Source organism: Rhipicephalus microplus, chromosome 9 (assembly GCF_043290135.1).
Source record: "Rhipicephalus microplus isolate Deutch F79 chromosome 9, USDA_Rmic, whole genome shotgun sequence".
Classification (NCBI taxonomy): Eukaryota; Metazoa; Arthropoda; class Arachnida; order Ixodida; family Ixodidae; genus Rhipicephalus; species Rhipicephalus microplus.
Genome location: NC_134708.1, coordinates 80,084,122 through 80,108,939, shown reverse-complemented (window position 1 = coordinate 80,108,939; position 24,818 = coordinate 80,084,122). Strand labels below are relative to the sequence as shown.

Sequence of the window (24,818 nt, the reverse complement as noted above, 5' to 3'; positions counted from 1 at the left end):
TTCTTTGTTTTTGCTCAAAACACTGCTCCTTGATAGCTTGTTGGCAACATTTCGCTCGATAGTGTGTGAAAATTTTGTACAAAAGAAATACCATGTTTGTTTACAAAAAAAATGTTCACTAAAGGAAAATTTTTCTAATAGGGGCAAAATATTATTCTTTAAAAAATAGCAGGTGGCTCAGTCGTCATTTTTCTGTCAGTATGAAACAGGCGTGCTTGTAGTTCCCTTAATTTCTCGCAGCTTTCTTAAGGCTCAGAATATTCATTGCAAAAATAAGTTGTGTGTCAACGTAAAACTTCTTTTTACATTTGGTCACGGCACTCAACGTAAACAGATAAAAAGTCCAGCATTTAAGATCGGCATACTTTAGCGCATGAAGTGTTCTCAGAGAAAAAGGCAAGAGCACAAAAATTTACTCTCGGATGAAGTGCGATGTGTCCGCTTCATTTATTGCCGCCTTGATTTAAGCTTCTAGAGATTTACATTCGTTATATGTAGCTGCTTTTGTGTGATTCAAATGCCAGTCTGTGAGCTTGTGAAATATTTCGCTATCCGTATGTATTGTTGCATATTAGTTTGAATTTCTACAAATAAAATCGCAGTCGTGTATTTGTCCAAAAACAAAGATTTGGTTTTGCGTGCCTCGCGTAGAAGACAGCTTTACTAACCTTGTTTTCACAGGAAGACAAACTTTTGTGGTGAACTTTTGCATTTTTAATGCAGAGTGCCAACGTGACGGCGTCCTATTCACGAGATTTACTAGGGCCGGGCAGATACTGCGCGCTGGTGAGTGACCATGTTTTCATTTCACTGCGAACATCTGAACAGCCCTATTCATGAATGTGTGGATAATGTGCTGCCCTGAGCTCATTTTCGGCGGTCCTTGAAATCTTGGTATTTGGTGTCCAAGCGGGAAAAAGAAAACTGACCATTCGCTGCGTGATAAAGAGACACCAAAGCACGTCTATAATAGGTCTATTAGCGCGACAGCGTTAAAGAACTTGTTTCGCGTAAATTCTGGCGTCAGCGTCGTTGTCGTTAGTTGTGAGCCAAAAACCGCCTTGTGCGTGACTAGAAACTTGAGGAAGATGCAATCAAATAAAAATTTTGTGCCTAAGTGGAATCAAAACCGAGTAGTTTGTGTGGCAAGTGGGTGTTCTATCATACAGCCATGCGTCTGCTTCAGAAATTTCTTGCTCGAGACGCAGCTGTGAAACGCCAACGCCGAGTCAAGAACTCTGGCACCTCACTCTCCCGTCTGCTTGCTCCTCACTCTCGACCGTTCGCTGGCTGGGGGCCTCTCAAAGCGAAGGCAGAAGTCGGTGAAGGTGAATGTCTGACGGCAACGGTACCCTCTCTCGGCGCAAGAAATGCATTTCTCACGATTCCCTTCGGGGAGGTGGGGCCATTGTTTTGTACAGTGACGCTACAGTGGGAGGCAGACAGCTAAGTCGTCCGCTCTTCCGTCATAGTGCTTTGTGCTCCACGTCACAGCTCCCAAACGCTGCATGCGGGAGAGCCGTAACCGTCTTTGCACTCTGCTGGTGTTGGCGGCACCCATGGCCTCACTTATTTATTTATTCGTTTTCACATACCGCAGCCCAAATCAGGCTGTCGCAGGAGTGGTGCTTTTCAACAAGAGAATACAAACAGCAAGACAATAGAACACTGGAACTGAAAAAAATAAGAAAAACAGAGAAAAACAGTATTAATACTCTTAGCAAACAAAGCGCGATTGCATACATTCATTCAAAAATTCATGTAGAGGCAAGGATTGGTTGACCCAGGCAAAGTATTCCATGCATTTATTATAGTGTGGGGAAATAAGCTGAATTTAAATAAGTTAGTACGTGGACGAAATGGTGTCAGATTGAGTTTGTGGCTATTTCTCGTGGGCTTCTGTTTGTCGGGAGACAAATATTCGTCAGTTAGTGTGTAGCGTGAGGTATTGACCAGAATATGTAGCAGCTTTGGGCTTTCAAGATAGCGTCGCTCAGGCAGAGTTTGTAGACATAACTTAGCAAGCTGAGAGAAAGGTCAGAAGTTCCAGTCGTAACGTCAAAAAATGGAACGTATGGCTTTCTTTTGAACCGATTCTAGCATGTGGATGTCAGATACTTTATGAGGGTTTCATACAGGGCTGGTATATTCTTTGATGGGGTGGATGAGTGCTTTATATGTGAGCAATTTTGTTTCGCGTGAAGCATCTTTTTATGTGCGATTTGGATAGCCCAGTTTTTTTAAAGGTTTATTGCAAGTATATTCGATATGTTTAGACCAAGACATGTTGGCTGTGAATATGAGGCCTAGGTACTTATAGTCAGTACACGTTTCAGAGAGGAACCATAGAAGGAGTAATCGAACAGAGATACAGAGGTGCGTTTGCAGAAACAAAGTAGCTGTTTTAACAAAATTTATGTTCATTTGCCATGTGTGACACTTTACAATACAACAGTTGTCAGAGTAAGGGTGGATTCGGCAGACATATAATTAGGCAAATCATTTACGTATAGTAAGAACAAAAGTTCCCAAAGACTTAGCCCTGGAGGACACCTGATGTCACATTCACAACAGACAAGTTTGAGGAACTGAAAGAAACATACTGAGAACAGTTGTTTACAAACTAGCAACCCAGTCAACAAATGATGAATTGTTTATAATAGCGTGAAGTTTATGCAGAAGTTCATAGTGCGTAACAGTGTCGAATGCCTTTGAAAAGTCGATAAAAATGCGTCGATTTCGTGACCGGAGTCTAGAGCGTTCGAAATTTCATGCGAGAATTCCACAAGTTGAGTTATTGTGCTATATTATTGACGAAAATCATGCTGAGAATCACTGAGGATGTTGTTATATTAGAAAAACTACATAATATGTTGAAAGATGGTGTGTTCTAAACGCTTACATGATTGAGACGTCAATGAAATCGGAAAATGGCTTTACTGGTGACTGCTTGCAGCCAGATATATGAATAGAAAGAATTTTGGCTGATTTCCAAGATGAAGGGACAGTTGAGGGGAATAAGAAATTTTGCAAAATTACGGTCAAATAGCGACTAGTCCACACATATTATCTAAAAATAAAAGTATTAGGAATGCCATCAGGACCAAGAGACTTCTCATTTCCTAAATATGAATATAAGTTCACACCACCGTCGAGGCACACGGAAATATCACTGAGTTATCTGAGCCATGATAAAAACTAGAGATATCCAAGTTCTCAGTTGTGAATACCGACTGAAAGTATTCATTGAACGCGTTGGAAATAGTTAGAAGGTCACTACAGGGGACGTTATTTATAACAACTATATTTGTGGCAGCTGGGGCAGGTAAAATAGCAGCGCAAAATTTTTCAGGGTCACTTTTCATTAAATTTTGCAACGTAACTTCAAAATAGAAGTCTTTGGAAGAGTTAATTTTCATCCGAAGCTCTTCTTTGGCAAGATTGAATTCCTGTATTTTAAGGCGATCGCCGTTTTTAGACGCCTCAATCTAGCAACCCGACGCGACAGGCGATATTTAGGTAAGCTGGAGTTTTTCTTCTTAGTCTTTATCGAGAAGAAACGCTCAATACAAGTTGCTAAAGTTTTTTCAAAAAAAGTAAAAGCCATAATGGAATTAACATCCTCGCATTCGTTGAGGCGCTCGAAATCATCAAAAGAACTGGATAAAAGATCAAGAACAGATGCATCGTCTGCTCGTGAAAAATCGGAGAATGTAGAATAGACAAAATGGTTGCTACGCACAGGAACCGAAATAGACACTAGAACGGCCTTGTGGTCTGAGATGCCACCAGAAACTTGGCTTTCATAACCGTTGTTTAAGAGGAAAAGATCAACGAAAACTAAATTTAAAACTGTATCTCCTCATGTGTTAGTTTGAACAATGCGTTTCAATCAAAAATATAGCGAAAAATATAACAAAACTTTCTTGATTTGCATGGTATAGCCTGTGAGCGAAAGATATGGCCGTATAATAACGGGAGTATTAAAATCACCCAGGCATATCAAGTTAGAAAAGCGCTCGTGCACGAAGGTTGTTAAAGTGATCAGATGACCTATGTTTGATGATGGTGAGCAGTAAACCACGCCAAAGATTATAGAAATACTTGCGAAAAAGATCTCGCGCCAAACAGATTCGGTATCAGGTGGACTGGGGATAACGTAAAATTTAAGATCAGACCATTGAAATATTGCAACACCCTGTGGTGTTGTTTGTTAGTTCTGACGACCGTGAAACCAGGAGGCGTTCGCTGTCATATATATGTTCATTCTACCAAGGTTACGCCAGCTATGTGCAGTGAGCGGGCCGTTATAAGCGAAAGAAAATTCGAAAACTTATTGACTAGCTTCTGGCGTAAACCCTTAAGATGCGCGCGTGTTCGTTAGGATCATTCAAGAGGCGTCGAGAAGCATTAGAGGCGAATTTAGAAGGGGCTTTTGCTGGGCGAGAAGGAGTCCTAACGAGGGTATTAGTGTTGTTGTCCTAGTTGTACCAAACTTGATCTACAAACGCATGATCAAAGCTCAAGCATACAATGGAGCCATTATCCCGAAAGGACTTTGATGCGTCCCATATCTTCTTTCTGATAGTTGTTACGCGCGATGAATAGTCTTCGGAAATGCGAAAGTTGTACCCTTTAGGTTCATTGCAGTTCTTAAGGACAATTGTTTTCTCGCGATAGTCGAGCAGCTTCATGATAATGAGACGCATGCAGTCGATCGGCCTGCCGACGTCCCAATCTGTGGCACTTTTCAATATTCAGGCAATCAATTTGTAGATTTCCTTTGAACCGTTCAGTAAGGTTCGACAAAAGAAGGTCGGTAGTTTCATTCTGTGCCTCGGCGAGACCATGGAGCAGCAAGTTATTTCGGTGAGACCAATTTTCAAGATCATCATTACACATAGCGAGTTGATTGATCTCAATCTGTAGCTGCTGAATATCGCTGTTCGCACTATTATTGGTGGCTGGAAGTGAACGCATGATGAGAAGCGATTTCAATGCGGAGACACGAGTCTTTAAAACATCAAACCTAGAATTGACAATTTCATGGAATTTTTTTGATAGCAGCTATATCATGCGATACACGTTTTTAATCCTGAATTATCTCGGTAAGCATTTCAGTCACTGAATTGAAGTCAGCATGCGCAGAATCAGAATCACCTGTCTCATGAGCAATGTATGAACCATGTAAACAAGTGTTAGTCTTGTTTAACTTAGGAGGCGCCGGATTCATCTCTACATCGCCAGACGAAAGAAGCCTGCTAACGCGGACTATAATGTCAAAGCAAAAAGACAAAATATCAGACGTACAAGACAAACTGTGTGGGTGAGACAACAACAGCAGAAAGCGATTATCTGAACGAATGCACTTGGCAGTCGGAAGGTAACAAACCTGTGTAAAAAGCAGAAAACGGTTCAGCATTCCGATAGCGCTGCTGTGAACTCGCCCACTGAAGAAGGGAGGCGTTGAGGATGTCCTTATATGCCCTGCTGACGATGTCACCGATTATGTTAGGACGAAGATTGGAGCAGTCAGGATGTTGTCATCACAAATGAAGGCACTTGGAACATCAGCTGACGAGGCGATGAATAGGCCTTAACTATCTCCAGTGACGTAGATAGGGCTGATCACGCTATAAAGACCCGAAATGTGCATGTGCCGAAACTCACTCGAAGAAGGGTGGTTTATTTCATTGCTTTCCGGGCGAAGAAATTCGGATGAGTCGATGATAGGATCGGCGAAGCAGGCCAAATAGTGCTTAAAAGCAGAAAACAGTTCAGCATTCCGCTAGCTCTGCTGTGAACTCGCCCACTTGACTACTGCAAAAAAAAAAAAACGCCCGTTTTGCGCGGAAGGCGCAGTCTGGTGCAGTATACTGTCCCAGCTAAAGCTAGAAGAACGGCTTGCTTGCTTGCTTGCTTGCTTGCTTGCTTGCTTGCTTGCTTGCTTGCTTGCTTGCTTGATCTTTTTTGGTGGCTCTCAACCACTAAGGGGGATTATCCAAGAAGCGGGCGGTTAATATAAGTCACTACCTTAGGATTATCCAGGCTAGGGAAATGGAATTACTTTGTTTTGACTTGATGGGATTATTTTGACACAATGATAGAGCCTTTTCAAAACACTCGCTGGTTAACTGCAGTGAGCACACTTATTTGCTTGCCAGATCTTTTTCGTGGCTCTTACCCACTAAGAGGGATGGGCCAAGAAGCGGGCGGTTATTATAAGTCACTACCTTAAGATTATCCAGGCTAGGGAAATAGGATTACTTTGTTTTGACTTGGCGGGATTATCTTGACACAATGTTAGAGCCTTTTCAAAACACTCTCTGGTTAACTGCTGCAAGCACACTTATTTGATACCCACTAAGGCATTAATAATAAATTTTCGGGTAGTAGGCTAGCCTTTGCTATGCTATTTTTCGTCATTCTTCTGAGAAGCGTGGTATCCGCTAAACACTTGCAAGGAATTTGGTGCCAATTGTTCATGCAGTGGCTGATGACGATGAGGAATGAAAGCTGAAATAGGTATGCGCCACAGTTAATAGGGGAACAAGAACAACCTGTTGTAATGGGTTGGAGCATCGGATGGCTCACTCATTACGCTATTCGCATTGTGTGACGACTCTTTGTTCTACCGCTGTTTTAAAACACTTTATAAGTCGAATTAACGCTATTGCTTTCCCGACATCAAGCCTGCCTAAGGCAAGTTTGCGAACAAGTCACACAAGCACCAGCGAAGCTCGGTGATAGAATACTGTGCTGGCACCCAACGGAATCGGGTTTCGAGCCTTACTGTGTCTTTGGGGCTACTTTTTTTTCTAATTTTGGGCTATGTGGTTGAGGACATCGGTGGCAGCGGACAACAATGCATTACCAGAGTTGTTATCTCATAGCAGGTTCCGCTGTAAATGTTTAAGAATGCTTTGTACCACTCAGTGCCAGTACAGTGCACTCTTGATGAGCCTGTTCATTGTCCAGGTGGTATCAAACAGCAGAAATATCACTTCCCAGCAGCCACTGGAGCTCAAGGATGAACATCCTGATAATGGTAAAGTGAAAATGGCGGCCGCCTCTGCATGGCTTTCTGTGCGTCTTTGTGTATAAAAGAGCATGACGTGTACGAGTGTTTGTGACTGCAAATTATGCCGAGTCTTACGTAGTTGGCAACAACATAGTGAAAGTTCGTTCTTGGTGGAAAGAATTGCTTTCAGCTACACACACTTTTCAGCATTCGTTAAAGAAGAAAGAGATTTTTTCTTTAATCCGAAAAGGCAGTACTGCAAGTCGGTCTAATTGGAAACCGTTTGTCCAATGACGAGTCATTTTTCCCAGATCATGCCGTGGGAAGGCGTTTTAAGCTAATGCTCTTTCAAAAATATAAATTAGTTATTCATTAAGCTCATAATTATTTTGCTTTTGTTTGTCTCCGTCTTTCTGCACGAAATTGCCAAGATTTAAAAAGGTGCTGCATACTCAGTAGGCAGGCACCCTGCATAAGTCAGCTTTCCTCAAGTACATGATGCTAAAAATCAGTGCCTTAGCTAAGCACATACAAGAACAAGTAGGGTGCTCATTTCTTTTATCCAAGTGAGCACATTAAACCAACACAACATGAATAAGACACAAGAGCCAGCCCATAAGTTCAGGTGCCTTCTTCATTTTGTCGCAGTATGCTTAGCACATTTTTTATCGAAAATGAATTCAAGCTATCCTTTTCGTCTTGCTAAAGGTAATGTGGTTGTTAAAATGAGCACACAGTAAGTACAAGACAAACAAAATTTCCTGCTTCACTCGGGCGGGGAAAGGCTGACAATCGCGTACTGACAATATGTGATCGGTGCTGTCTGAACAACTCTGAAATATTTCCTATTCTATGAGGGTGTGAATTATATTTAGGGCATGAATGAACGTTCGTTAATGATTTTAATATTGTCTTATTGGTATGCATTTCTTGGAAACTTGTGGGGACATGAAAATGCAACATAGCTGTTTATGGCTCTTCAATGAAACACCATTCTAACAGTTGTTGCTTTCCCCACTTCCCAAATTATTACCAAAATTGAAACATTCTGGCTTGTCATATGTAAAAGACATGCATGCATTGCGAAACATGGGAGAGGCCTTTGACCTGCAGTGCACGTAGTCAGGCGGGTGATGACGATGATGATGTAAGAGACATATAACGCAAGGAGAAAAGATGACGGGTGCACTAACTGGTAAGAACACGTGTAATGAAAAAATATGAAAGCTTGAGGCACATGGCACAAGCTGTAATTCATCAAAGATTTACAAAAAGTTGGCAATATCTGCATGGCATTGTGGAAAATGTTTGTACGAGCAAAAATGTGAACGTATATTTCAAATTGAAAAACATCGGAGACTTTGTCGAGGAACGTATGGCAGAAAAAATGCTTATTGCGTTTCGAAAATCTGATTCGTAGACCTTCCTTTATTATGTAAGCCAAATGTGGCATCAAAATAACAAACGATACTCTGAAAACACAGTTTCTCAATGAAATCACTCTGACAATATCACGTGAAGTTACGAAGGCTCCCATTCGCCGAAAACAAATTTACCTCAAAATATTTTAGGTATTCACTGTTGACAACAAATTACAGGAGGAAATGTTTAATACTTTTCCGATCTATAAAAAATGTCTAGAACGTTTACATTGAACGAACCATTTGTGGCTAAATTGTGCATGCTCTGCCACTTTGAGCAGGTTCTTCCCATTTTTTTCATGCAGGCTTTAAGGTCTGTTACTTGCCTGTATACGAAGAATACATAATAGGTCCAAAAGAAAAGAAATTATAAGTTTATTTTGGAACATTTTGATACCATACGAAAGATAAAAGTATGGCGCAGTGCGAAACAGGAAATAGAGAATAGAAGAACAATACAAGTGTCCCACATCCACCTTTCATAATGAACCGCTACCGACTAGCCCGAATGGTTGTTTACTTATTCCTCATTCTTCTTAAATTTTGAACAGAAAAGAACGCAGGAAGCACGGACATTGTATAATAGTTGAATCGCTATAGCTTAGAAATTGCAGTCTTTTACTGCAGTTTGTTCACTGAGCCATTTTTTTCCACGTTATGCTCTGCCAGGAGGCTTTCTGGCACGCAGCGAAGCCAGCTGGAACACCACAGTTTTTCTGCAAGGATCATATAAAGAGTAAGTGACCTCTTGCTAGAGGGTTTCTTTGTGATAAGAAATATAACACTGATGCCTGTCCGTTCATAACACAAAAAAGAGCGACAAGTAATTACGAACTGTGTCTGTTTTAAAAATTTAGTCAAAAACATTCTCTCGCAATGTTCTGTCGGCTGTGAATTAAGGAAATCTAATAACCGTAACGGACAAACTTCCGACTAAAATTAATTTCAAATGCGTGTCTATGCGTACAACACTGCTTAGTAAATTGTTTTAATATGCTTTGACAAGAAACAGATACTAATATTGCCATAAATATAGTATATAGAGTCTGGTTGATACGTACTCAAAAAATAAAAAATAAACATATCAAAAAAAACGTACGATCGGAATTCAGTGAAAGTTGAGGCGGACAAACCCATAATAAAGGGCAAGGGCAAAAAAACTTCCATTAAAAAAAATGAAGGCGTACAGACACTCTTCTCTTTTCGAAATTCTGGCAGCTCGCTTCGGCCAGAGGTCCGTAAGCTAATTTATGTCCTGACAGGAAACAATATCGGGATCACGTGCAAAATGGCGAGACAACCCAAATATTGCAAAACTGAATGCTGAGACAACGTAAATGTAAAGAAATGCTACCGCCGTGGCAGCAAACAAAACATCATGCCGAGTGCGCATCGGTTCTTTCACCCTTGCCAATCGAGATGTGGGGCATCGTTGACCGAAGAGTGGAAACGATATAAAGTCGAAGTTTGCGGAGTGAAGGAAGGAAAAGCATTTGTCACACAGAAAATATCTCTTTCGAAAGGGCCCTACACTTTTCTAAGTCACCCAATGAATTGCGTCAGTAACGGTGGCAGTTCGGTGGTTACGGTCGACTCGACGGTCGCATTCCCATTCGACCGTAGCAAACATATTTGAACTCCATCAAGGTCGAGCGAAGTTGCAAATGTTTGTCGTGCACTGCAATTGGTTCCTTTAGGGCACACTCACACTTGAGAAGTGAAGTGAAAACGAAAACGTCAGAGTGGCAGAAAAACCATAAGCACATGCGCCAGAAATATTCACATTCGTTCTGTATCTAACGCTGCCACTGCTGTCGCTACCTTGAGAATTGAATCAATTTTGTATGCTTTTCGAGCACTACAGTTCTTACTGAATTCTAGTTATTCATGCAAAGTAGTGAAAAGAGCACGCACATTTTCAAACGTTGTTTCTGGAGGCAAGCCAGCAGGAACGACACGAGCGAACGCACCGGCACCGGCGGATTCAGCTGGCTGCACGCGAGACACGTTGGGGTGTGCCGACTCACTGTGGCTGCACCGCCTAATTCCAGTGTTTTCGGCGATCGTAATCCGAACCATTCAAACCAGGCTCTCGATGAACGCGTCCTCGTTGAGACCATCAAGCGTCATCGTGCTGCGCAGGTAGTTTGCGATTTGGGCCGATCGAGTCACTGCAGACGCCTTCACCGCCATGCTGATTATGTGAACGGCTGGTTAGGTCACGTTGTTTGGTCTAGCGAAGCCACGGTCGTGAGTGCAGCCAACGCTGTGAAGCGAAAACCAGATCCGCTTCCGCGTGGCGGGAAATCGGCCTGATACGATTTCCCGCCACGCGGAAGTGGATTTGAACCGTGTACTCACAGCCCCAAAATGAGCGTCGTAACCACTCGGCTACCAAGGCGCGGTAGCTGAGGAAGTCTATGTGGGAAACATATGTTTCTGTTGGCTAGAAAACAAAAAAGGTATATATAAAGAAAAAAATAATAAAAATGGACGAAGTAGTTAGAAAGAGAAATAAATCAGACCATAGCTATGTATAGTTTTGCATAGCAAAGAGGTTTGGTGGTCGGGCTAACTGACTGCTACTGCGAGTTGTCTCCCAGCTTAAAGCGGAGAAAAACACCGCCGTGCAAACACATTGGGGTTACAGTGGGACACCAACCATAAAACTGGGACATGTACCACCTGAATTGGAACGTCTGGTCACTTCATACGAGCAGCCATTGTTAAATGTTAGAGTCGTCACAAAGAGGGGGGGAGGGTGGCGAGGGTTTCTATAGCAACGAACACAATCAATTTCATTCTCTACGAGTGCCCTGGTTCCTCTGCATTCTAAGCGGACACAATTACCTGTAATCACGTTTTGTAGACGCCCTAAGTCAAACCGTACCTAGCGTCCATTCAGGTAACATTTTGTATTTGCGATGACGCGTAGAAGCTACATAAGAGTCAAGCCTTATTCTCGTATTCACAATTGCTCCTCGACTCGACTTTCACCCTTCACTTGACAGAGTTGAGCACCACACCGCTGCTCGGCTGAAAATAACACTGGGCTACTCAAGAACCGCAACAGATTACCACTGATAGGCAGTGGCTCGCCCTGCCTAGAGACGGCGCTGCCATCGGCTTTCTCAAGTGTAGGTGAAGCGTTGAGTGAGGGAACGTTCTTGAATAACGGGGGTTAGCCACTATCTCTGCATGCAAGTAAACATTTTTATGCGGTGACGTGGAATGAGAACCAAGCCTTCTTGCTGGAGTTGTCGCAACAGTGCTCCGGTTGTCTTGCTTTTGTTAGGAGCCGAATTATGTGAATTTCTGGTCATAATGGGCTCCTAAACAGCTCATTTCACTTTGTGTACACAACTTATTCCATGTAACTAAATTCTAAATTTTAGAGTTCTTAACTGCGGCTGGCCGGAAGACTAGCTCTTCAGAGAAGAGACCAAGACACAAAAGGAAGCGTTTCCGCTCTGCGTGGCTCAGCCGTGACTGCCCATCAATGGCTCTCGCGCAGGAGCTGCCCACGCACTCGTAATCACCATTGTCCTCTTCTGTGGTCGGAACTGTCGCAGCCATCGAGTGCTCCCACACTCTGGTGAAAGTTGTGAGAAGCAGGTGCTACGGCAGCAACTGGCCCTGACCGCAATGAGCCGGACGTGGTACGCACGACCACATGATGATGACAGCGCTCTGCACCCACAACTCTTCGTAGGACTCTATGAGCTGGAGTACGTTGTAACAGCTGAATCGCGCAACCTGAAAGAAGAGGTGCACCGGGGTCTCTCAGGTTGACCACCATGGTCGTCAGCGAGAGCATGATGGAATGCTGATGCTCCCATGGTGCGGTACCGATTCCACCATGTTAGTGGGGTTGGAGTAGTCGAGGTAGTCCTTCAAGTACTGACGCTGTTTTGTGGCGGCGTCTTCGCAGTATATGTATTGCTTTGTCACTTTTCATCATTGTAACCGCTCAGACCATTCACATGTGGCTGGCGGCTACTCCACCGCGTCGTTAGACGCTGGCAAACTCGGCAATTACACGAGCACGTTGCCTGATTGCCTGTGCCTGCGGCGCTCACTTCACAAAAACTGACATTGGTAGCGTGACCCGATTATTGCAAACAATAGATGTTATGGTCCCTGCAAGAATTGGACCCAACCATTTTGCACGAAAATGAAATATTCTACCCCAAAACAACGCTAGGTCTCGGAACTGCTTTGAGGAAAACCCTATGAAGCTTTCGGGCGCGTTCACACTTGAGCAGTGAAGTGAAAATAAAAACGGCAGAGCGCCTGGTGACCGCGTGCGCGTGGCACATGGCAGGGTTTCTTGGCTAGATTGCCGTTTTGAAATAAACTTGTGTCCACGTAACCCAGCCTCTTGCCTTCTCGCTCATCCCTGAAGACTTCAACATGGTGTCAGAGGAACAGGTGCAACCAGTGGACATCGGCTTCTAGTCGTCGTCCTTCCGAAGGACGCCGCAAGCAAAAAAAGCGCCGACCATGGCGTCATTCATTATTCAACCGCCGGACGCCTCCAGTTTTTCGTCGCCGAACGAGTGGCCGAAGAAAAAACAGCGTTTTGAACGTTTCCAAACCTCTTCAGGCTTGTGCGTGAAGCCCGAGCACCATCAAGTAGACGCCCTACTCTACATCCTGGGTGAGCAAGCCGAGGAAATCTAGGCCACTTTCGTTTTATCCGAAGAGATCTCCAGGAAATTCGACGCCGTCGTGGAGCAGTTTGACAAGTATTTCATTCCAGGACGCAACGTAATCTTCAAACCAGCCAGATTCAACACCATGTTGCAACAAGATGGTGAGTCGGCCAAGTATTTCGTCACTGCGCTTCACACGCTTTGGAAAGATTGCGAGTTCGGTGCTCTTCGAGCGGAGTTCGTGCGCGACCACCTCGTGGTTACGACAAAAGACAAGCAGCCATCCGCCAGGTTACAGCTCGTCGCAGAGCTCACACTACAAGAGGCTCTAGATTCCGTTCGCCAGATTGAAAGTATTCGTCAGCAACAAGCGGAGCTCATCCAGGAAGTGCCATCTTTGAACAAAGTTGCATCCACTGCGCAGACCAGTTAACGTGCTTCAATGCAAGACAAAAGCGGCAGTTATCTACATTGGGCAAACAAGTAATATTCACCCCCGGTAAAAACAGAGAGCAGAAATCGTGCCGTTGGTGTGGTCAAGAGCGTCACTGTCGTTTTCTCTGCCCAGCACGCTCGGAAGTCTGCACGAATTGCCGCAAGAAAGGTCATTATGCCGTCGTAGGCATCTCGCGATGTCTAGATTGTGTCGAAACTAAGCACGTAACTTTATAAGCAGAATTTCTTGGAGCAGTTAAGATGACGGATGCTGGAAACTGGGAAGCAACAGTCTTGGTTCAAGGCCAGCCAGTATACTTCAAAAATGACACTGGTGCCGATGAAATGGTCCTCCCGGCGCACGTATTCCAGGCGCTCAAGGACAGACCGCTTCTATCAGCTCCTCCACGTCAGCTACATGGCCCAGATGGAAAGCTTCTTCCAGCAGCAGAAGTGCAGAAGTGGCACAATTCCAGCTCATCTACCGCAACCATACAACTACTCAGGATATGTAAGTCCTGGATCAGATCTGCACTCCGTTACTAGGCAAGCCAGCCATCAAAAAGCTACAGATGCTGACCTTCGTAAACACCATTGCCGACAAAGTGAAACCAAAAGAAGAATTTCCAGCGGTGTTCCAAGGACTCGGCAAGCTGCTCAAATAACACAGGATTCAGCTTCAACCAGGAGCAAAAGCTTTCGCAATCAGCTCCCCGAGGCGCATCCCACCTTTATTGGACGGGAAGACAAAGTTGGAACTTCAAAGGATGCAAAAGCTTGGTGTCATATCACCTGTTGATGAGCTGACCGAGTGGTGTGCACCAACGGTATTCGTCCCAAAGCCCTCCGGAGACGTGAGAATATGCGCTGACTTTACAGAGCTCAACCGCCACGCTCTCAAAAAATAGCATCCTGTTCCTTCCGTGGAGCACGCTCTCGGACTTCTTCATGTAGCTAAGGTGTTCTTCAATCTCGATGCCAACTCTGGATTTTGGAAAATTCCACTTTGTGATGAATCAAGGAAACTCACCACCTTCATCTCACCGTTTGGCGCTTCTACTTCAATCGACTACCATTTGGCATTGCGTCAGCTTCTGGACACTTCCAGAAGCAGATGGCGTACACATTACCAGGCATCAGTCGAGTTGTCGGTCACATGTACGACATCCTCATCTGGGGTTTCAACAGCCAAAAGCACAATGAGACACTCTGAAACGTGCTGCAGGCCCTTGCAAGAACTGTAGTGACACTGAACGACAGCAAGTGCGTGTTTAAGGTTCAGCGCCTTACATTCCTAGGATACTGGCTCGATGAAGACGGAATAAGACTCGACGAAAAGAAGGTTGAAGCCATAATGAAAATGGAGAGTCCCAAAAACAGGACCGAGCTGCAAAGAGTTCTCGGAATGGCGACATACCTCGCAAGATTCGTTCCCAATCTCTCTGATATTCTCCAGCCACTCGCATTCCTGTTGTCAAAAAAGCAAGAATTATTTGGGGTTCTCCACAAGAGCAGGCATTCAACTGGTGGAAGTCGCTCCTTGGAGTCTACGACCCATCAAAAGAAACAGTCGTCACCGCCGACGCATCACCATACGGAATGGGAGTATAAATCCGGCAAAAGCAAACAAGTGGCAAGTATTCTGTCATTGCTTACGCCTCGAGGTTACTCTCAAAAAACGAGAAACGCTACGTTCAGATTGAAAAAAGAGGCCCTTGCTTTAGTCTAGGCATGCGATGAATTTATAGATAACATTGTTGGCAAGCTGTTCAATCTAGAGACGGATCACAAACCGTTGATTCCAATCTCCCCTTCGAAAAGTCTTGATGACTTGACGCCTATATTACAGCGGCTAAAGATGAGAATGATGCGATATTGATATGAGGTTGCATACGTAGCAGGCAAGGAACTTCTAGCCGCAGATGCACTTCCGAGAGCGCCTCTGCGATACACGGGACCCAGCAAGCTCGAAGAAAGCGTTGAAGTTTTTCTGTGCTCTATGACAACCTCTATTTCGATAAAGCAACATTGTTTACAATGATTAAAGGCATCCCAACAAGCAGACCCTATCTGCACACAGCTTTGTCTGCCATGCGAGAAAGAATGGCCCTCTAGGAAAGACTTAGGGCTTAACCTAAAACCATTCTACGATCACCAACACTATCTCACTATCGAGAATGATTTACTCCTCTACGCATCGCGAGTTGTTGTCCCCAACTCATGACGAAAATAAATTCTATGACTCTTGCAGAAAAGACACTTTGGCATAACAAAGGGATGAGGTCGAGCCAGAGACTGTGTCTGGTGGCCCACCATAGAATCTGATGTCTCGTCCCTGGTGAAGCGATGTCAGCAATGCATCGAAACAAGAGTAAACAGGGAAATACCACTAATAAGGTCTGAATTCCCTGAGAGGTATTGGTAACGCATTGCGATGCATTTTTTTCACTTCAAGAACCAGTGGTGGTTGATAGCTACCGACTTTTATTCAAGATACCCTGAACTAGTTCGACTTCAGAACCTCACTTCTGCAGCTGTTTTCAACCACTGCAGGTAAATTTTTGCACGCCATAGAATTCCCGAGGGAGTGGTTTTGCGACAATATCCTGCAGTATTCGTCGACCGAGTTTTCACTATTCGCCCAAGAGTATGGTTTCAAGAAAATTACATCTAGCCCTCACTATCCTCAGAGTAATGGGCTTGCAGAGGCTGCAGTGAAAATCATCAAGACATTTATGAGGAAGACCAAGGACCCTTACCTGACACTTCTAGCGCACAGGTCGGCTGCTTTGAAGATTAAATATAGCCCTGCCGAACTGTTCATAGATCGTCGGCTGATATCCAGGCTTCGTCTATGTTCCACCAAGCTGACACCCCAATTGCGAGATCAAGACAGCGTTCGGAATTTTGCGGAAAGAAACAGACAACGTCAAAGGAAAGACTTCGACAGACGTCACGGATTCCGCGACTTGCCGGAACTTCTTTATGGAGATGCCATGTGGGTGACAGGCCTCAAGAGTAAAGGGACAGTAAAAGCCCCAGCCGATGAGCCTTGATCATATTGGGTCAGCACCGACACTGATGCTGTGCATAGAAACCGGACGGAGCTAGTCCCATATTCCCGAAGTCATAACAACGCAGATAGTGCCCATACCAGTGATTGTTCTAGAGACACTCGCTCACGTTGCCAGGACACTTCCCACGGGCATACCAGAAGTGGCAGGTGCGTGAAGCCGCCTGCTGCAGCGAACGTCGCTCAATTGCATTGGGATATGGGGCAGATGCTTCCATGTAGGACAAGACAGGCGAAGCTGTTGATCGCGTGTGCTCGAGGTGCGCGTGGCGCGTGGCAGGACTTTTAGGCTAGAACGCGGTTTTCGAATAAACCTCTGTCCACGTAACAAAGCCTCCTGCCTTCTCGCTCATCCCTGACAACTTCAAAAGAGTACGCTGTAACAGCTGAATCGCGCCGCCTGGAAGAGGCGCACACGACTGTTCCAGGTTGGCAACCATGGCCCTCAGCGAGAGCTTGAGGGAATGCTGGTGCTCCCATGGTACGGTACTGATTCCACCGTGCTTGCGGGGTTGAAGTAGTCGAGTTAGTCCTTCCAGTACTGACGCTGTTTCGTGGCAGCGTCGTCAGATTATATGGATTGCCCTGTCACATTTCGTCATTGTAACCACTCAGACCATTCACATGTAGCTGGCGGCTACTCCTCCGGGTCGTTGGACGCTGGCAAACTCGGCAATTGCACGAACGCATTGCCTGATTGCCTGTGCCTCCGGCGCTCACTTCACAAGTGCGCCATGTTCATTTCATACTGATCCTCGATGTAGCTTTGATCCTCCTCTTCGTTGTTGTTGAATCGCTTGTGTCGGTTCAATTATGGTCCAAAGCAATGTCTCCGATGGAGATGGTCCTTTTCACGGTCTTAGCACTGTGTTTCCGGATTGCTCATCTGGTTGCCCCTTCACTGTCCTGGGCTTTGTCGTTCTTGTTGTCCGAATATTCTGCGACGGCTTTCTCGTTCTCGGCACCCGGCACCATTTTTATTTGGTGAAATGCGAAGCATTTCTTTGCTTGCTGCGGACAGTTCGGGTGTTTCGTATCTATTAATCTATCTTTCTAGCCGCCCATGTCCGGGTGCTCTCGTGATCACCTCCTTAACTCGAGGTAGACCGAAGTTAGTATGCTAGGATAAGCGGTTTTGGCAATGACTGTCGGGGGACGACAAGAACAATGCTAAACTGCCATCACACATGACGTTACACCCTTTCCTCCAGACACGTGTGAGACATACAGACTTACCCATATATCACGGGCTGTGGCACGCGGGTATGCGTCACAGGTGTTCAACAGTTTCCAACTACCGAGGAAAGGTGAGAACATACATAGGAATTGTAAATGCGAGAGCGTTAACAAAAACTGACATTGGCAGCGTTGACCCGATGATTTCAAAGAATAGATGATATGGTTCCTGTAGAAATCGGATCCAACCATTCTGTATGACAATGAAATATTCTACAACGCTAGGTCTAGAAACTGCTTTGCAAAAAACCCTATGAAGTTTCAGGGGCGTTCACACTTGAGCAGTGAAGTGAAATTGAAAACGCCGGAGTGCCTGGAAAACGGCAACCACGCCCATCGAAGGTGTTCCCATTCGTTCCGCCCAACCCGCCGCCGCGACCTTGACAATTACTTGTTTTTGCCTGCTTTCTGAGAACCAAAGTTCATACAGAATTCTAGTTGTTCACGCCAAGTACTCAAAAGAAACAGTTCGCACCTTTTCAAACGTTGCTTCAGGAAATACTCCAGTAGAAACGACACGAGTGAACACACCGGCAGCGCATTAGCCCGCTGTACACAAAACTGAGACACGTTGGGGCATGCCGACTCGCTGCAGCTTCGTAGTGTAATTCCAGTGTTCTCGCTTCTCAGTGATCGTAATTCAAAACCAGGCTCTCGATGAACGCGTCCTCGCTGAGGCCGTCAAGCTACGTCGTGCTGCACGGGTAGTTCATGATTTAAGCTGATGCGAGCCACCGCCGACGCCTTCATCACCATGTTGAATCTGCGGCCGGCTGGCTAGATCACGTAATCCGATCTAACGCAGCGAAAACCAAGAAGCGGAAACCGGATACGCTTTCATGTGGCCGGAAAATTGGTCTTAGACCGATTTTTGCACGACGGCTACGTGACGTGGCTTTTCGGCCACTTGGGCGGCAAAACGAGCCAGTTTCTGGAGACTTTTGCCGCTTTCGCGCTCTTCGAAGCTAAGTGTGAACATGCCCTTAATATTAGTTAAACGTGACCTGTGGCAGCAGTGCTGCCAAGGTAATTTTTGAATATTACATCTCCAATCCAATGTCACGTCGAATCAGCGTCAATTCTAGTTAAGTGCCATCCACAGATATTGGTCTAAGTAGCACTCTCCAGGGCTTCTATACTCGCAAGCACAAGCACTACATTTCAACTAACTGCTTCTGGTGTTTGCAATGCCCATGTAGCAGAAATCATTGCACAACTGTAAGCGATTGGCTATATAAAACGTATGCTACTGTTCAACATACACATCTGTGCGTGTAACATCTATACTTATGTTCAGCATCATATTTTCAACCATTTCCTCGACGAAAATTTGCACCACAGTCACCTTCCCTCGGCATGCATCGCATGACATCAATTCCCATGGTGCGTAGGCACTGCCAAATTTGGAATCTTCGGCGTCAAAGTACTTCATCTTGTCCAACTAGCCACCTCAGGTCGGGCCCGAGCATTCCGCGTGATACTCGGCGTCCTCGACACGCTCTCCCGCTTCACCATTCACTCCGACGGCTGCTGCCTTCTAGCCTCAAGCACAATCACTTTTCACTCAATAGTCTGTTCCCGTGTCTAGGCTACCTCCCTCTAGTTATATCAGGGCTGCTTGTTCTCTGCACTCCCAGACCTTTTTTGTACCACACTGTGATTCGTCTGATATTCTCCCTTTCCTGCTGTTCTTTTCCTTCTGTTTTTTCCTCTTATTCCTCGTCTTCTTCGCATCTCTATCCTTTTTTTTCCTTTCGCGTTCTAAAGTTATCCTTCGCATCATCCGCTTTCTCGTCAGCTTTCTCATTGATTACAGCGGCAATCTCTAGAGAAGTGGACGCACCGTGCTGGTGCTGCTCACCGCCAATCTCGATGTCTGCTCCATCGCGTTTCGTTCAGAGAAAACCTTCCTGGAAGTCTTTCGCTGTTTTCTCGGTGAGTTTTTTTTTGCTTTATAGTCTTTTTTCTAACTCTATTCCTTCACCATGGATGGTAAAACTTCATTTCGTCAGAAGGTAACTTGGATGATTCCATGTTGAATGGCCATCAGCCCAAGGTTGGTGGCGACCTGTGTGGCCCACTCCACGAGCTTTGTCTCGACGACTGGATCTGAGCTGGTCACCAAACTGCTCCTTCACCAGCTTGCTCATCTCTCTATTTGCCAACGCCACCTCTTGCGTTCTCTTTGTCTTCCTCTTCCTTCTATTTCGCCGCTTTAACAACAATATACTTTCCGATCTCCTTGTCACCAAGCTGCAACTCCCCGACCCGCTATCCGCAGTGCTGAGACCCACCGAGTACTTTTTCACCGTCTTTGCAATCACCTGACATGTTCCCAAGAATGGCATCGTCCACCGCCGTGTACTCCTCGCCAATCACGTTCTCCGCCCACTCGTCACCTTGTACCTCATCGTCCTTCGACGCCACGTCGTCGCAAGAGCCCACTGCGTTCTCAGCGCCTCCAGCATGCACATCGATGCATTTGCAGTGTGCGCCTCAGTCCCGGCAAGCACGAGATCCCCATCGGCAGTGTCACCATGTCCTTCACCGCTCGCGGTCTAGCCGTCGGCGATCCCGGGAGAGCCACCTTCCCCCACGATGCGCCTTCATTGTCCTTGAAACCCGATTCAGCGCTCGTGTTCGGGCTGCTTGTCCCCACTCCGATGGCTTCGCTGAAATGCCCAAATGCCACGATGACTTTCCTGACCTCGTCGGAGCTTATGCGACCGCAGGGGTGATGGAGAAGCAGTGCCAGGGTCAGATTCCACATCTGTTATGGGTCCATGAAGCCGAAATAATCGAGGTAGAAGAGGGCCTTCTGAAGCTCCAGCAGCTCATCGTCATCGAGATCACACGGTAGTCGGTCATAAAGCCAATGAGTGCAATCGGTCGGCGTGGCTTCTTCGTTGGGAACGAATTGTGGGGTTCTGGGTAGCGGCTGACCCGGAGACTCGTAGAGACGAGACCAAGAGCCAAGAGACTAGTCTTTAATCGTCGAGAGCTTGGCCGCGACTGCCCGTCAGCGTAAAGTAGATCCCGGAATTTTTGTCAGAAAAATGTATCAAAAATAATACATTTTTAAAATCAAAATGCACGAAATTGTGTGGGTTCCTACCATCTTGAAATATCTATCAATTCCAACAAGGAGGAAAGGAAAGTTAATTTTTTTTTTATTTTGCCCTACCCAGGGTCCCCAAGGGAAAGCAGCTGCATGAATGGCTATTTGACGAAATCATTAGTTTTTTTTTTAGTGGCTCTTAATATTTACTCAATCTGTTTAGCAATTTCGTGTATGCTGTCGTCTACTCTTGCCTGAATATAAAGTCACAATGTGCCCTTGATCAGCCATGCATGCCGATTGCTGCCTGATTTTGCAGCGGAACCATCGAAACAAGAGTGAACCTGTTTGAAAACGAGCTGCCCATGTGCAAGGAGTTGCGTGTGGCTTTGTGGGAGGCAAAGAGCAGTGGTCTCGACCAGTTAGTCCGATGTAACGAGGATATCTTCTTTGTAGCGGAGAAGACAGTGGCCATTGCGGTAAGTAGCAGCAAGAAACGGAGCGGTGCTTGTTCACATGCACCATCGGTGTTTCAAAATAAGAAGGCAAGCAACAATGTATCGTAATTTTTTGCATATAAGCCACGTACAAAAACGGGAAAATGTGGTTCAAAAGTAGAGGTGCGGGTTAAATGTGGTGGTCAATTTATGTTTTTGTTTATATTTGTAGGAGCGATGTTAAGGGCGCAGGCTATATGCAAGGGCGGATTATACGCGAAAGAATGAGGCAGTTATCGTCCACAACTAGAACGTAGTTTATATTGCATACAAAACCCGGATTTTTAGAGAAAATATTAACAACCACCTGTTTGTAGCGTGAAGTCTAGAATAAATCGGTACAGCTTCCTCGAGCTTGAGATAGCCTTCCTGGTATGGGTATTAAACCTGGTACGATTGCCTTTCTCAGGCAGTCACTCTACCTGTTGAGGTTGCCAGGATGCTAGTTCCCTGGAAGCGACCAAGGCCCTCGCAACCAGAACCTCTTCGCCACCTGGGAAGAAAAGAACAAAAAATAAGGCCCTGCCCAGTGTCCTTATTGTCATGGTAGCCAGAAAAAGTGTATGCTTTCTGTTTACTGTTGGCCCTAATTGAGGCTTACCTTACATACCCTATATAGATAGATGTCTATCCTTGAGGCAGTGGTGACCAACTGTCCAGATGTGATCCCACTCATCTGCTTCGTGCGAGTAACCGCCACAATGACGTCAGCATTCGGCCGCTTATGTGGGCTAGCTTTATTTCCAGAACATTTTCCAATTAACTGTTGCTTTTTGGTAAGTCGCGGGTTGTGTGTATTCAATTCCACACGTGTTAACCACGCATAATATGTACAATGTGATCCGGCACCATGTGTTTCTGCAGGGTGCCCAAATGGAAACTCCCCGCCAGGCAGTGTATATATATGAGCCCTAGTACAGCATAGACCACTTATGACGTAATTCGCGGCAGTCATGGTTATCCGAACTAAAGTGAAACATTGTTGACATGAATCTCACGAGGTCATCAAAAGTATTCGCCCCATCCAAAATTCCTATCACCCAAAAACCTGGACAATTATTATATGCGACAAAACAAAGATGGCCCACGCTTTCATTTATCGTTTCTCGGGGCCACAGCAACGCCATATTAGTCCTGAATGATTAAAAACAAACTATTTAAGCATAAGCAATTGTACTTTTATATATATGATGGGTTCGTGCGTGTGTAATTAATGAATCTATGACGTTGTGACCCATGACCGCGTGTAGCCCATTACTAATCTTCACACACTTTTTGGAAAAACAGTAAGTTACTGCCAAGAAAGTGACTTAATGAGCGCTTGCACGTGCTTGATGAAGGGTAGAATATTTAGAGCCACTGTCATTAGCACATATTTTCTTATCGCAGTGATGTCGCGGATGATTTCAGGGAAATTTACGGCAGTAACAATCGGGAGGTCTACAATGTGACAGTCTTCCTTACAAACTGGAGAGTCAGCAGGTGTGCGCGTCCCTAACAATCACTCGGATTATTGTGATGCTGCAAGGCTTTAATACCATGATCTTCTTGCTCTTTCGCACTCCGTTCACCTTTCATAGCATGTCCAAGTTCGAGGACATAGTTTGCATTTACGTGAAAGGCACGTGTCATCATCATCATCATCATTATCATCATCCTGACTACGTCCACTGCAGGACAAAAGCCTCTCCCATGTCCCGTCAGTTAACCCGGTCCTGTGATTGCTGCTGCCAATTTATACCCGCAAACTTTTTAATCTAATCCGCCCACCTAACCTTCTGTCTTCCCTAACCCGCTTGCCTTCTCTAGGAATCCAGTTACTCACCCTTAATGACCAGCGGTTATGCTGTCTACGCGCTACATGCCCGGCCCATGTCCATTTTCTCTTCTTGATTTCAACTATGATATCATTAACCCCCGTTTGTTCTCTAATTCAATCTGCTCTCTTCTTGTCTCTTGAGGTTACACCTACCATTTTCTTTTCCATTGCTCGCTGCGTCGTCCTCAATTTAAGCTGAACCCTCTTTGTAAGTCTCCAGGTTTCTGCTGCGTAGCTATGTACCGGAAAGATGCCGCTGTTATATGCCTTCCTCTTGAAGGATAGTGGCAATCTATAGACGTCTCAGTATTTGAGAGTGCTTGCCAAATGTACTCCACCCCATTGTTATTCTTCTAGTTACTTCAGTCTCGTGGTTCGCCTCCGCGCTTATTACCTGCCCTAAATAGACATAGTCTTTTACTACTTGAAGTGCTCTAATACCTATCTCGAAGCGCTGCTCTCTTCCGAGGTTGCTGTGCATTACTTTCGTTTTCTGCAGATTAATTTTAAGACCCACCTTTCTGCTCTCCTTGTCTAACTCCGTAATCACGAGTGGCGATTCGTCCCCTGAGTTACTCCGCAATGCAATGTCATCGGTGAAACGCCGGTTACTAAGGTACTCTCATTAACTTTTATCCCTAACTGTTCCCATTCTAGGCTTCTGAAAGCCTCCTGTAAGTACGCGGTAAATAGCATTGGGGAGATTGTGTCCCCCTGCCTTACACCCTTCTTGATCGGTATTCGGTTGCTTTCTTTATGAAGAATATGGTTGCAGTTGATCCCCTGTAGATTTCATGCAGGATGTTTATATATACTTCGACGCCCTGATTCCGCAGTGTCTGCATGACGGATATTTCTACTGAATCAAACAGTAGTTCCCGTTACGTCTACAGCATGCATACTCTCGATTTGATGATATACGCGAAATATCACATGCGATTTGTCTCCTGCACTTCTTTGCCATGCAGCCGCCCATCCGTTCTTCTTTGTCTCGCATGAATATCGTGCACAATCAACCAATCAAACTTCTTTTTTTGTGTGTGTGTTTACAACTCCACAAGCTGCAACGTGCAGCCGAGAAGAGCGAAATCCTGTTAGGCTCTAGCGCTTAGTGCTGATATTGTTCACGTGCATTCAAGAACGAAGGGGTGAGGAGATGGCATCGTGCGTATGAAGGAGAGGAGAAAATTACCCCCCCCCCCGGCTTTAAATGTGGGCAGGCCCTTTGGGTGAATTTCACACTGGCACTACACTACACTCCAAATACCCTCTTTTGCATTTCGAGGTGCGTGCGTGAAGCCAAAAAGCACTGACACCCATGAATCGCCAATCGAGTATTGGACACGCACACCCTTGCGTTGAAGATCGCCATGCCTTCTAAATGCAACTGAAGTGGTTGGTAATTTGCTTGGCACCAAACCACAACTTTGATAGTCCGCGGCCACTTGCGACGAGGCATCTATAGCACGTGTTAGGCCTAGAGTGCGGATTGCCACTTGAAATGTGATCGCGCGAGGCTGGGCCCTTGGCAACACGGAGATCATACAAGAGATTTCACTCACGACCTAAACCGTTCGCGTTCGGGAGACCAGCGCGGCAACTA

General features: G+C 45.3%; 1 protein-coding gene across 1 annotated transcript in view; it reads left to right on the top strand.

Annotated features, from left to right (window-relative positions):
• The window catches only part of LOC142771377 (uncharacterized), a 75,871-nt gene that overhangs the window by 6,689 nt on the left and 44,364 nt on the right, over positions 1 to 24,818 (top strand). Inside the window, exons 3-6 of the mRNA XM_075872856.1 lie at positions 724 to 786; positions 6,979 to 7,048; positions 9,112 to 9,178; positions 21,219 to 21,378. Coding sequence (XP_075728971.1) covers positions 724 to 786; positions 6,979 to 7,048; positions 9,112 to 9,178; positions 21,219 to 21,378 — 360 coding nt within the window. The remainder of the gene's footprint in view (positions 1 to 723; positions 787 to 6,978; positions 7,049 to 9,111; positions 9,179 to 21,218; positions 21,379 to 24,818) is intronic.